We start from the raw sequence: 12705 nt of genomic DNA, 5'->3' as shown, positions 1-12705 counted from the left end.
GAGGAAATTAAATGAACATCATGATTATCAAATTTTTGAATTATTTGTTTAATTCTTATAAATTTATGAGTCCATTTATATTTTTTGAGTTAAGTATTAAATAAATTCATTTTTTAGTATATTTTGAATAAATTTTATAAACTCTAAGTAAACTCGAGAGTTTACCACCAAATCAACGAGTTAGTAAGTTAAAAAAATTAGATCAAAATATAAATTATTTTTTATTTGTTTAACAATTAACATATTTTCATTTAGCATGTTATTTTCAAATGCAAAATTCTCACTTTTAATAATATCAAACTTTTATTCTCTAATAACATCAAATTCTTGATAGAAATGATCTACCATTACTATAATCTCTATGAGTTATTGTTTAGTAATGATGTATTATTTTTAGATTTAGTTATTTAAATATTATTAATCTATGAATAGAGTCTATAAATTTTCATGAGCGCGTTTAAAATCGAGTTTAATAAAACTCGGGGAATCTTTAAAGAGTACTTTGCCAATATTGGGTATTAAAAATAATATATATCCGCAGATTTTTTTTTTATTTTCACAGGTAGGCGCTGTTGACCGTTTCAAATTTTTGTTAGGGTACGGTCATTCATTTTGGATAGGTATAAGTGCTTTCTCTATACTCAATTATAAGAAGACAAAAAAACTTTTAGTTGAAATTTAGATATAATTAAATTTTAACTATATTTAAACACATTTTTTAAAATCTATATAAGTATGTGCTAGTGATTACTTTATCACTTTATTCATTCAATACTTGTCTATATTTAGTGGAATTAAATTGTAATGTACTGATGATGGTGCAATTTTTTAAAACTAATATGTACTTAAATTGTTGATTTTTATAAAATTTAATCCTACAAAATATATTTAAAATGGTTTATAATTAATTGAAAATTTACAGTAAAAATATATGAAAATTAAATTCTATTGAATATGTTTAAAATTTTGGTTATATTTTTGTCAGGTAGTGTAATCGTACTGTGAGAGGAATGCGACTTGGGCCTAATGAGGAAAGGCATTTAAGACGAAAAGGAAATGATGCAATAATTATAACACGTTGTTGTAGGCTGTAGCTGTCGACAAGCAGTAATTAGCGTGAGAGAGTAGACAAGCCAAGCAACTGATATGATATCAAATATCAATGCTTCTTGAAATAAAAAAAAATATAAATGCTTCTCAAACATTTCCAACTTGCCAACCATAACACACACCCAAATAATCACACTCCATTTTTTAATTTTTTTATTCACCATGTCAATGTTTACACTATTTTTTCTTGTAACTGTATTATTTTCTTTAATTTCACTCGTCATTGAACATTTGGGGTTCGGTGATCACAATATTTGGGTCCGTATATCTTGACTCGTGTGAAAAAAATGCCCTGTGTAGTTTACCTACACAAATAACAACTTCAGTTCAATTATTATACCTAGAACTTTTGTTTCCATGTTTTCGGTTAAATAAAATATAATATAATTTTAAATATTTTCTTTTGAAATATTAGTATTTTAATATCAAAGAAAATTTCTCAATCATTAATATGTGTGAAAAAGTATAAACGTTAATTAATTTGAAATGGAGGTAGCATTTGATATTATCAAAATTCTCAATCATTAATTAAATTTAGAGACTCAAATCCATGAAAGAATTGTGTGTGGTGCAGGTAGTCTTACAAATTGAATGAATGTTTTGTTTTCTTTTATTATTATTAGTAAGATTAACAAATTTAAACTGAAGGTGGCGACGCTCTATAATTTAGTAAGAAAAAATTGCATGATACGAAATCATGGTGACTTAATTGCATCACCTAAGTTTTCCGAAATAATAATATATACCTGTCAACTACTCCATTTAAATGTTGTGTAGATCTTTCATATGTGGCTTCGTTTGTATCCATGATCCCTTGTTTTAAGGATAGCCCGAGATCAGGGTCCTGCTCGTAACCCTTTTTTCTTTTTGTGATTGGTACCAAAACCTGCTCTACACATTTTTTATTATTGCATTTGTTCTCTGTCTATCAAAAGCTAAAATAATTTTAATTTCTAAGTGCTATCGAAAAAAATGAAATAAACACTACTACAAGCATAAAATAATTCTACATCATCAAAACCTTATCGTTAAACTCATAATTTTTTTATTAATCTTCTTATATGTTAGCTAAAAGGTTACTAAATTCATTTTTTGTATTTTTAAGATATTAAATTTATTAAAAAGTTTTATCAGTTTTAAAAATTGTCCTTACTATTAGAAAAATGTCATTTGTATGATAAATTGTACAAAAAAATTTACAACTAAAAAAAAAGAATAAGAGATAAATATAAGATTGAATAAATAATGTAATCGAGACATACAATTGTAAAAAAAAATATTATTGTTTAAATTACTGTATACGTAATACAATTCTTATGAAATTATTGAAATTCATCATCTCACTAATTTGAGTTATTTCACTAATTCATTATTTTATCTAATCAATTAATTCAGAGAGAAAATATTGATTATGCAGTTGATTTTATTAATCTGTGTCAATTTATTTTCTTCAATTCTCATAATGAGAAAAAACCATCTTATTATAAAACTTATTGTCTATTGACTAAAAAATATAAAGTAATTTAAAACATTTTGATAAAAAAATTAATACAAAAAAAATTGGAAAAAAAATCTTATAAATAGTTGTTTTTATGGAGCGAAGTAATATAACATGAATATTTTATTAAACAGGCCACTTGCGGGTTGGCAGACAATAATACCATGGCATGCCAGCGAAGGCAAAAGCAACGGCTAAACCATACATTCAAACTGCATGCAATTGCAAGGTAGCTAGCATCATTAAACTCCACAAATTTAGATTGATATACCAATCTTGTGCAAATCCTGGGTAATCACACGCATTTATCATCAACTGAATAGACCAGGTCAATAGATCTTTATGATTTGCCCTACCATTTCCTCTCACTAATTACCATACAAGGGGATGAGCCCTGCTGTTATTTACTAATTAATATGATGTAAAATAATTATTTATAACTATCCAATACGTGAATCAATTAATAACATTTTTTATCTTGTGATTTTCGAATTCAAATTCTAAATTAACAGAAGGTTAGATACTCAAATGAATATTAAGACTCATCTAACTCAACTATAATTTCTTTTTATGATATTAGGGTAATACATTTTTTAGGTGTTGGGCCAACTCGATTAGAATTACATAAACAATACTTTAGTTTCTGAAAAAATAAATAAATAGAAATAATAATTGTCCATTGTAGAACCTAATGACTGTAGCTGTTCATTCCTCGGGTTGGGCTCAAGCCGATGTCCATGTCACATTGTGACATAAGAGCTAGGTGTGCCTTTGCTCTAGTATATAAGTTTAGGTTTTAACTCAACGTAAAACAATTTTTCAATAACAATAAAAATTGAAAACTAAAAACTTGACACAATTTCTATTAACATATAGTTAATTAAATAGTCTAGAGAGAATGGGTATTGGAAAATAATATAAGGTTTCTTCACTCTGTGTCAGGTTTTTTAATTTAACTGAGCTCAAATGATTATTTTTAAATTTCCATTTAAAAAGTAACAAAAGACTATTTTTTTTTTAAAAAAAAAGGTGTAAATACACTTATTCTAAATAAAAGGCTAAAAAGAAATAAGAAAATCCTTTTCTTCCCTACATTAGTTTAATAAAAAAATTTGTTTACTATTTTTTTAACTAACTATTAGTATTAGAACCGGTGGGATTAAGTCTAGCAAAATGGACTAATTTCCTATAACATGATTAATTAAGGTTCCAGTTTTTTAGAAGTGTTTAAATTTACTGTCAAATTGTATCTAGAACAAGATTTACTCTAAAAAAAGATACTTGTGAAAAAGAAAACTAGTAGTACTTGAAAATTCATTGGTGAAACCCAATTTTAATTTATTAATACAAATATTACCTACCGTGAGATCTATTGTCTTCAAATTAATTTTTAATAATATGATTTTGCACCTATTTGTGTTCTAAGTCCAATAGTAGTATCATTAGTGTGTGTCAAATTTTCAACCTTCACGAAACTTCAGTTGCTTACCAATGGTGAAAGACTAAGACGCACAGCTAACGTTATTTTCCAGTTCCAGTTTACCTGCAAGTTAGATAAGTTGAAGCTCTTCATAATTGATCACTGGAACGTAGCAAAACAAAATCCAAAAATCATGTTATAATGATAATTAATTAACTTCTTCTCTGACTATTATGCATCGAGACACCGAAAATCCTAAAAAAAAGGAAGCCGAACACAGAAGTAGAATATACACATTTGATACGGAAAGCGATTGTGAATCTGGATGTGCAAATTAAATAATTTTGTTTTCTTTTTCTTGCGGAGTTATTTAACCCGAATACTCAAACAAATGAAATGTGAATACAAATTCCTGGTCAACTTTCTTGCCTATCTGAACGCATCGGGTAAATTAATTGATTAATTCGTGCCCTTATATTATATAGAATGATTATTTAAGATAGGGGGAGACTTGGTCATTTGGCTGAATATGACCAAAACCAGTTGTTAATTCAACTGCGTTGTCGTACAACTATGACGAGGATTAATATACATGACATGTACATGGATGGAAGATATATATAGAACTTATCCCAGTGTGACATCATGCATACGACACTCATCAATGTTCTTGATTTGAACTACGCCCGTATAATTGAATTCGTGAATGTTCTGTTGGAAAAATGGTCACACTCCGTATTTCAAATTGAAAGTCTACAAATGATGTACACAAAAGTTGGCCAAGTCTGAACTCAAAGATTGGCAGAAACTATTTTTGAATGCATATTTGAATTTATTTATGATGAAGGAAAATAAGAAAATTTGAAAGAAGACAAAGGAGATTCTTTTTCACTTTTTTTGGAGCAGCGTATAGTCTGGTTTCCCTTTCTTTTGTCTTTTTTTTTTTTAATTATATATTTAAAGAACCATAGAATGGTAGAAGATTGATAGCGTGGTAAATCACAGAGTACGCAGCCTCATTAGCTTTAGTTAGGTTCCGATGTTTCACATAAAGTTTTGTGTGATTGATTGAACATATTGGACCCTTTCTTCATTTAAAGATAAGATATAAAAATAGTCAAAGGATATGACGTTGATAAATTTAAGCAAAAGAGTACAGTATCCCGCAATTGCTCCGGCTAACCCTTCCTCTATATGACCCACCAAAAATATCTCAAAGGAAAAGAAGAAAAAGTTCAAGAATGTGGAGCAGCCACACACAATTTATTCTCTATATAATTTCTACAGTAATTAAGTTGAGATTAAATTGTGCAATTGAATTTAACCATGGCTAATAACTCTACATTTTCTCTATAATACAAGTATATTTTTTTTTTTGTATGAATCAAAATAATGTCCGAAAGTTTATAATAATTTACGTATCTTACTTAACTAGAATTAGATTCTCTTGACCTATGATATAAATACGTTAATACTTTCTAACATAATTTTCCTACTTTTTTTATCAGTAAAACTCAACATATTTTTTTGTTTGTTTAATAATATTCCCTTTAAAATTAAAGTTTAAAGTAGGAGCTTTAAAATAGAGTGGAAATTTTTTGAAACTTTTAGCTTAGAAGTTCCTTTTGAACCTAAAAGATTCATTTTACTGTCTAGTTTAGGATAAAGAAAAGAGAAAGACTAAGTAAGTAGCATATTTTTAAAGTATTGATTAGTTTAACACGAGAGGGTAATGCATATAATTTAATTTAAAAGTTATTTAAGTTTTTTTTTTCAATTTTCTTTTATAAAAATTAAACTTCTGATTATTTTTTTTCTGGAGAAGAAAAGTATTAAACAAATGAACCGAACACTATGATATGTAGAAGAAAAAAAGGAAGCAAAACTTACAAATTCTACACTTTTAAGAGGTAGTTAATTGATAGAAGTGCACATGAAAATGAGTGTAAAAAATGGGCCGTGCAAAGAGTAATATTATATTGTATTCAGATATGCATATTTTCTGCTATTTGCTCTTTTTCCCCCTCTGATCTTCTATTCTACCAACCACAATGAACTACAACTTTGATTCTGGAAATTCATTCAATCATGATTAGGGGGAAATCAACGACATATGATTTTTTCGTACATTTTCTACATCAATGCCACATAAGACAATTAGTTCAATTCTTATCCTCCAAACCAGAAATTGCCAAGGGAGAGCTAGAAAAGCACTACAAGAAACGTCTTTTAAGGAGTCATGGATGTAACACTTATGTTATGTTTCTTGCCTGTGGCTCCATATAAATATAATAAACACACTATCCGAATCTAAGATTACAATTACCAAGTTATTTAGCTGGCAACCAAATATATATTTCGTTTGAAATGTAAGCCTTGAAATCAAGCATGTCAAATATATATTCTGATATATTAATTTTCCATGTAAACCTTGAGACTTGAGATTACGCATATCAAATATTCTAACAGACTATTAGCTGTATATATGTATGAGGCTCATCACATTCACGTCCACACCAACTAACAAGCAACTGTTCAAACCAACCATATAATATAACGTGCAGGAAACTCCAACTCATTTGTTTTTACACCTCTCTGGTTCCATTGGCTTTCCCCCCAAGTCCATATCCATCTATATATATTTGCAGAATATCATTGTTTTGTTCAACTATCCTTATCTGTTATATCTCACCACTAAGTTTATTATTATCAAAACCAAAAGCTAGCAAGCTACCTTGCAAAGCAACACATGGCTTCTACAGACAAGCATGGCGACACTGAATACAGAACATCATCTTCAACTCCAGCTCCTGCGGGTGTTGATTACTTTAAATTTGATGTTATCCTAAGGTTTGTGTTATTTGCAGCATCACTGGTAGCTGTTGTGGTGATCGTCACTGGTAATCAAACAGAGGTTATTCTTGTGCCACAGCCTGTGCCATGGCCAGCCAAGTTCAGATACACACCAGCCTTTGTGTAAGTTGGATACTTAATCAAGTTTTTAGCATATTTACTACATTTATTGTAACTATCATATAGATAAGTTAAGAAAAACAATATATTTTTTCTCCTAAGTTAAAAATAAAGCCTTATCTTATTAAGTAAGGTTGGTAATATGGATCACACTATTTCATGTGACTTGGTTAAAAACCAAAACTTATATATAAATTAATTTGTACAAGTTTTCCAAAATCTGATTTTAACTTATGTATAGACTAATTTTAACTTTGGAAAAAAAGCTTAATTCACTGTGCTTCTTTTTTTTCTCTTAGTAGTGGTTACTAAGAAGTTTATCAAGAAACATACCTTTTTCTTCAAGCAAAAAGGTGCTGCAAGTATTTTGCCATATGCCTCTTTATGTGGTTATTTGCAACATGTGACATCAAATGACAATTTTCTTGTCATGAAGAATCAATTATAAAATTCGATTAGTATATTAAGCTTACCAGCATTTCTTTATGTGATCGAAAAATTTTCCGTAATTTATGAGACTTAACTAGGGATATAGGAGTATATCCACTATCCAACTTTGTTTTTATGCTTCCAGCAAATGAAATATTGGTAGACACAAATTAGGGATACTCGTACCTTAATTAGTTGTATACGACAAAAAGACAGATAGGTTCCATGTTTCAGCGATTAGATGTTTCAACTTTCAAATTCAAAGGAAGAACGCTATCTATGACTTGCTTCCCATGTGAAGGGTTTTATCTAACTGTTTTTTTTCCAAGAAGTATGGTCAGAAGCAAGCTAAAACCCTTTCAATCTCATATTTTCCCCCATATATATGAATCTTGGGGTTTTATCTAAGATTACGTGCTTAAAGGATGCCAGAGCCAATTTTCAGATCAACACTAGTTGATTTTCTTTAGTAGTACTTTTTGGACTACTTTCTGTAGCATCTAAAACTTGACAAGTTGCAAGCTAAAAATCCCTTTTGAAGGAAAAGTCGTCCATGATGGCTTTGCTTAATACGTGTTATTTTCTTGTATGTGTATTTTTTTTCCTCTGTTCTAATTTCCTGATGTCATTATCTTTAAATTTAATCATTCCTTTATATATATATATATATATATAATATTTATTTCATTTATAGATTCAAAGTCTACCATCTACATACAACTAGTATTAATTTATTTATTAAAATGCCTTATTCTCACCAATATCTATTTTTTGTCAAACAAGTCTTCTCAATATTACTTGTTATTGTCCACTTGCAAATTGACATATAATGTGATATACATGCAGGTATTTTGTAGCTGCATTGTCCGTTACTGGCCTCTACAGTATCATTACAACACTTGCATCACTCTTTGCCAGTAACAAGCCAGCCCTCAAAACCAAGTTGCTCCTCTACTTTATCTTATGGGATGCGGTAATTAATCCAATAAACCGTTTTTTTCACCTTGCTATTCATCTTCTCTTCTCAAACTAACTTGCTTTAATTTATATATATCAACATGAAAGCATAACAAATGAATAAATTAGCATGATGACTCTTTTGCAGCTGATATTGGGGATAATAGCCTCAGCAACAGGCACAGCTGGGGGTGTAGCATATTTGGGTTTGAAGGGAAACAGCCATGTGGTGGGTTGGAATAAAATTTGCCATGTTTACGATAAGTTCTGTAGGCATGTTGGTGCCTCCATAGCAGTGGCTTTGTTTGGAAGCATTGTCACAGTCTTGCTCATTTGGCTTTCAGCTTACAGCATTCATAGCCGAGTCCCCAAGTAGATGGAAGGAACATGGATCATGCATTCACACATCTTCATTTATTGTTTATAAAGTTAGCGTGCTCAGTAATTCAGTAATTGTTAAGAGTGTGTAGATGGTTTAATGTATTGCTTCAGTTGTGTTGATTATTTTTTGTAAATCAGTGTTTTCCCCTCCAAGTACCTCAGTTGTATTTTACTACATGACATTCGTGACATAAATTGAAATTTTTAATTATATATGTTCCCACAAAAATAATATTGAATACCATGTTATTGATGCATTAAAGTCATTGGAATTGGAAGCCAATGCTGCAATTACTAGGGATTAATACTAGTCAACCAGAAAAATGAGCATTTTCCCCACGCAAGCTATAGCATTTGCTGCAACGAATAAAACACTACTAATTCTGTTTAGCATCTAATACTTTGCAGGATACTTTCTAAAATCTAATAATCAAGAGTGAAGAGAAATTGTTAACAGTGGATATAGGCGATGCCTCAGCATTTGAAAGGACATGTTTTGTGGTCAGTTGCCACTAGAAGCTTGAGAATCATTCACATGAAAGGTCTAGTTTGCAGTATGTGTATACAACAACAAAACTCCAAAATCTGTCTAACAAGTAACATTACCAATTACCAAAACCTTTAAGGCTTATTTTCATTGAGGTGCTGCCATATATCAAGTTAACAAGTCTCAGCTATATACAACGAGATACGGAGTTCAAATAATATAACAAGCATTATGAACTTATTATTGTCTTATCTTTGATGGCAAACTATACATGGATTATTACCACAGAACTTTACAAACCATAACTATACACAGTAACTCAGATAGATATCAATACTTTAGTTTATCTCCGTATAGCTATTGCAAGACCAAGGTTTTGATGGACGACCAACCACAGAGATCTGAACACGTAAAACCTCATGAACAGCACCTCGGCGAAGCACTCCCAAAACATGCTCATCATCTTCTGTTGCCAAATCTGCCAAAGAAACCCACCGAGAATGTGACTCATCCCTCATGCGGAAGCCATAGTACCATCTACCAACTTTCCACCACCTGACGCAGACACGCCGATCTGAGATCTCATGAATCCGAAGGGCTTCTACAAGATTGTCACCCTGTCAATGAAGACATCAAATACATATCACTCTGGTTTAGTCCTTCAAAAGTTTTCATATGCTTTCCATCACCAAGGCTGAAGACTTAAGCGTTAAATAGATTTGATCGTTACATGTCTAGCAGAGAATGAGAAAACCAATTTAGATCAACCCGCTAACAGGCATCTACATAATTTGATCCAGTTGTTTACCTACTTAAGTGCCCAGAACCAAGTCCACATAATTATGAGGCAAACATCTATTCAATTAAATATGTGATGCACTGCACTATCTTGTAGAACAATTTCCATGTAAAAGCCTTCTGGGGAAGAGGACAAAAGAAGCGGGAAAATATATATTACAGGCCGTGGTTCACCTTTATCCTTTTTATTTCTCTAAGGAAGGATCAAAGAATAAAGGATAGAAATGAAATTCAAAGGAAGAGGAAACAGGTAAAAGATGAAAAGACACCACTTATTTCTAAAGGTTTCAAAGATGCAAACTTGGGAACAAAGCAATGAATGACAAAAGATTAGGTACTGTTAGATGGCATGTTTTCTTATTTTCAAGAAACATGAAAAGCACACACGCACACAACAAGTATTTTTTGAGCATGTGGCACATGGATTTTTTTTAGTCATTTTTTTTAAGTTTACCATGATATTATTACCCTACATAAAACTGATCAAAAGATATTTTATTTGATTGGCCAAAGATTAAGAATAACTACGAAAAAATTGAAGCATTAAGGAAACAAACAAATAAACTTTCTTAATTAAATGTGGTGAAACGAACAAGCAAAAGAAATTCAGCACAAATGGTTAGCTGAGATAAACCTGAATAAACTCAATTACATGCAATCAAACAGCTGTTTGGATTTCACAATTGGCAAATGTCCAACCATGTTTAATCATGTTCTCTAGTTGCAACCTTGCAGCAAATAAAAGTAGCATATATACCATTGCCAATAAGCCAAAGACAGTTTGATAAACTCATGCATAGTAATTATCCAAATCATCACCAAGCGACACCAAGTTAACCAATGATGAAGCAATTACCTTTTGAAAGGAACAAAAAATATGTGGGATCTGAAACAGGTGTTTATCTAGTTAAACTGTAAATAAAACAACGAAAATGCTAACTAGTTAAGTTCCCTAAAGGGGTATTGATCAAGGAATCAAAAGTGAAAAGTTTTTTTTATTGAGATGCACTCCCCCATGATTTCCAATGCAATGTAATTTTCATAAAAATTTTCTATTTATCATTCCTTAATCAGTGTTCTAAGGGCACTAATTATTAAGACTCATGAACAAATCAAAATAGGGTGTCAAAGAATGGGAATACCGGAATCCCAAGGGTTGTGAGGCAGTAGTGTACCCCAACCAAGTTAATCAGCACATTCATTTGAGGGTTGAACAAGAACCTCTGCACGTCTTCAAACCCAAACATCGTACCAATCAAGGTGTCAACAGCTTTCAGATAGTCCCCAACCTCAAGTGATTCAGAACGAGAACAAGCTTCCAGAAACTTCACAACAGACCTAGCTCTAACTCCCAATTCCACGTGCCTCTCCAAGTACAATTTCCTCCACTTCTGTAACCCAATTTTCCAAACAAACAATTTCTGTACTATACATCCAACCACCAATACATCAGCACCATATAACCAGAATTTAATACAGTTTAATTTCCATGCAGTGACAGTACAAATGGGTTTTACATCTTAACCAATTAGAAATTATGCAAAGGATGACAGTATTAAGGTAATTAATGCCAATGCTAACAAAATTACCATCCGTGACAATTTCTAATTCGTTGACAGTATACATTTTTTTTACCTAGTTTGTTTATGTACTTACTATTTACTCAATTTATTAACAGGGGACCAAGTTCTTTCCTACAAAGGTTAAAAAATATTGAATATTAAAGAAAAGAATAAAAAATCAAATTTAGGGCTTAGAAGTTAGATGATGATTACCCAGAGTTCCAATTCGAAAAGTACCAAACTTTGTTTAAACAAGGTTGAAAAACAAATAGGGCGTTCCTCCAAAAGAGGAGAATCAGTGGATACCTCGAAACTGGGAGAATGAGTGGAAGAAGAAGAAGGGAAATGGAAGGAAGAGAGTGAGGGCCATCTGTTTCTGACAAGAGACTCCCAAATGCAATCTGAGAAGCAGAGTTCCTTCCAGAACATCGAACAACAACCTAAGGCACACAAATCCCGCACCTTTTTTGCACCAAATTGAAAACAACACAAAAGGGTAAATAAAAAATCAAAGATTTTCTATGTAAGGTAAATTGAAATTCGTGATCACAATACAATTGTAAGAGGGTTTCCAACCAAATTCGAACCTGAAGTAGCGAAGCAATTTTGAGGGCAACATCTTCAGGAAGGGAGCTGATGATGGAGATAGAATCCGCTTTTCCTTTCTGCATTTGCAATTTGCAAATGAAAGGATCAGTGTTGTGATTTTGATTTTAGTCGTATTCGGCGATTTCGGTGTTAATTTAATGGTACAATGAAAAGGAAAAAAGAAGGAATGTGTCCTTTTTATTCCAATTTAAACTAACTTCTATTACATGGCGTCAGTGAACCACCACTTTGTCAAATCTAATCATTCTGATGACTGAGTTTTTTTTTTTCTTTCTTTCTAGAAAATAAAATTAATGAAGGACTTTGCTACTATCTTAAACTTGTTCGGGAAAATGCTTTGTGACCGCAAAAGTGGTTTTAATTTGTTGATGTTTACGTAATGAGATTGATTTGTTTAATCTTTAATTTCAAATAGATATGCATCCTCGATCATCTTTCTTTCATTTAAGGCATCTCTAACTATCCTCCTTAAGTTGGGGTT

General features: G+C 31.1%; 2 protein-coding genes across 2 annotated transcripts; one reads left to right on the top strand and one right to left on the bottom strand.

Annotated features, from left to right (window-relative positions):
* The first annotated feature begins 6430 nt into the window (after positions 1–6430).
* LOC114393309 (CASP-like protein 1D1) lies at positions 6431–8981 on the top strand. The gene is made up of 3 exons (XM_028354598.1): positions 6431–7004; positions 8277–8403; positions 8536–8981. The coding sequence occupies exons 1-3, from the start codon at positions 6778–6780 to the stop codon at positions 8761–8763; spliced, it is 582 nt and encodes a 193-aa protein (XP_028210399.1). The 5' UTR covers positions 6431–6777; the 3' UTR covers positions 8764–8981.
* Positions 8982–9370: 389 nt separating this feature from the next.
* On the bottom strand, positions 9371–12499 carry LOC114393308. The gene is made up of 4 exons (XM_028354597.1): positions 12203–12499; positions 11922–12077; positions 11196–11474; positions 9371–9872 (listed from the first exon to the last, which is right to left on the bottom strand). The coding sequence occupies exons 1-4, from the start codon at positions 12284–12286 to the stop codon at positions 9594–9596; spliced, it is 798 nt and encodes a 265-aa protein (XP_028210398.1). The 5' UTR covers positions 12287–12499; the 3' UTR covers positions 9371–9593.
* Between the last annotated feature and the right edge of the window lie 206 nt (positions 12500–12705).

This window comes from Glycine soja, chromosome 17, assembly GCF_004193775.1.
Source record: "Glycine soja cultivar W05 chromosome 17, ASM419377v2, whole genome shotgun sequence".
Lineage (NCBI taxonomy): Eukaryota > Viridiplantae > Streptophyta > Magnoliopsida > Fabales > Fabaceae > Glycine > Glycine soja.
The sequence above is the reverse complement of the archived record's forward strand: the minus strand, read 5'-3'. Positions and strand labels throughout refer to the sequence as shown.

Excerpts from the sequence above, each read along its gene's own strand:
- LOC114393309 (XM_028354598.1), top strand. The coding sequence starts at position 6,778 with ATGGCTTCTACAGACAAGCATGGCGACACTGAATACAGAACATCATCT. Across the intron at positions 7,005-8,276 it reads AGATACACACCAGCCTTTGT|GTATTTTGTAGCTGCATTGT; the intron begins GTAAGTTGGATA and ends ATATACATGCAG. Across the intron at positions 8,404-8,535 it reads ACTTTATCTTATGGGATGCG|CTGATATTGGGGATAATAGC; the intron begins GTAATTAATCCA and ends ACTCTTTTGCAG.
- LOC114393308 (XM_028354597.1), bottom strand. The coding sequence starts at position 12,286 with ATGCAGAAAGGAAAAGCGGATTCTATCTCCATCATCAGCTCCCTTCCT. Across the intron at positions 11,475-11,921 it reads CTCATTCTCCCAGTTTCGAG|AAATTGTTTGTTTGGAAAAT; the intron begins GTATCCACTGAT and ends TGTATAGTACAG. Across the intron at positions 9,873-11,195 it reads TCACAACCCTTGGGATTCCG|GGTGACAATCTTGTAGAAGC; the intron begins GTATTCCCATTC and ends CTTCATTGACAG.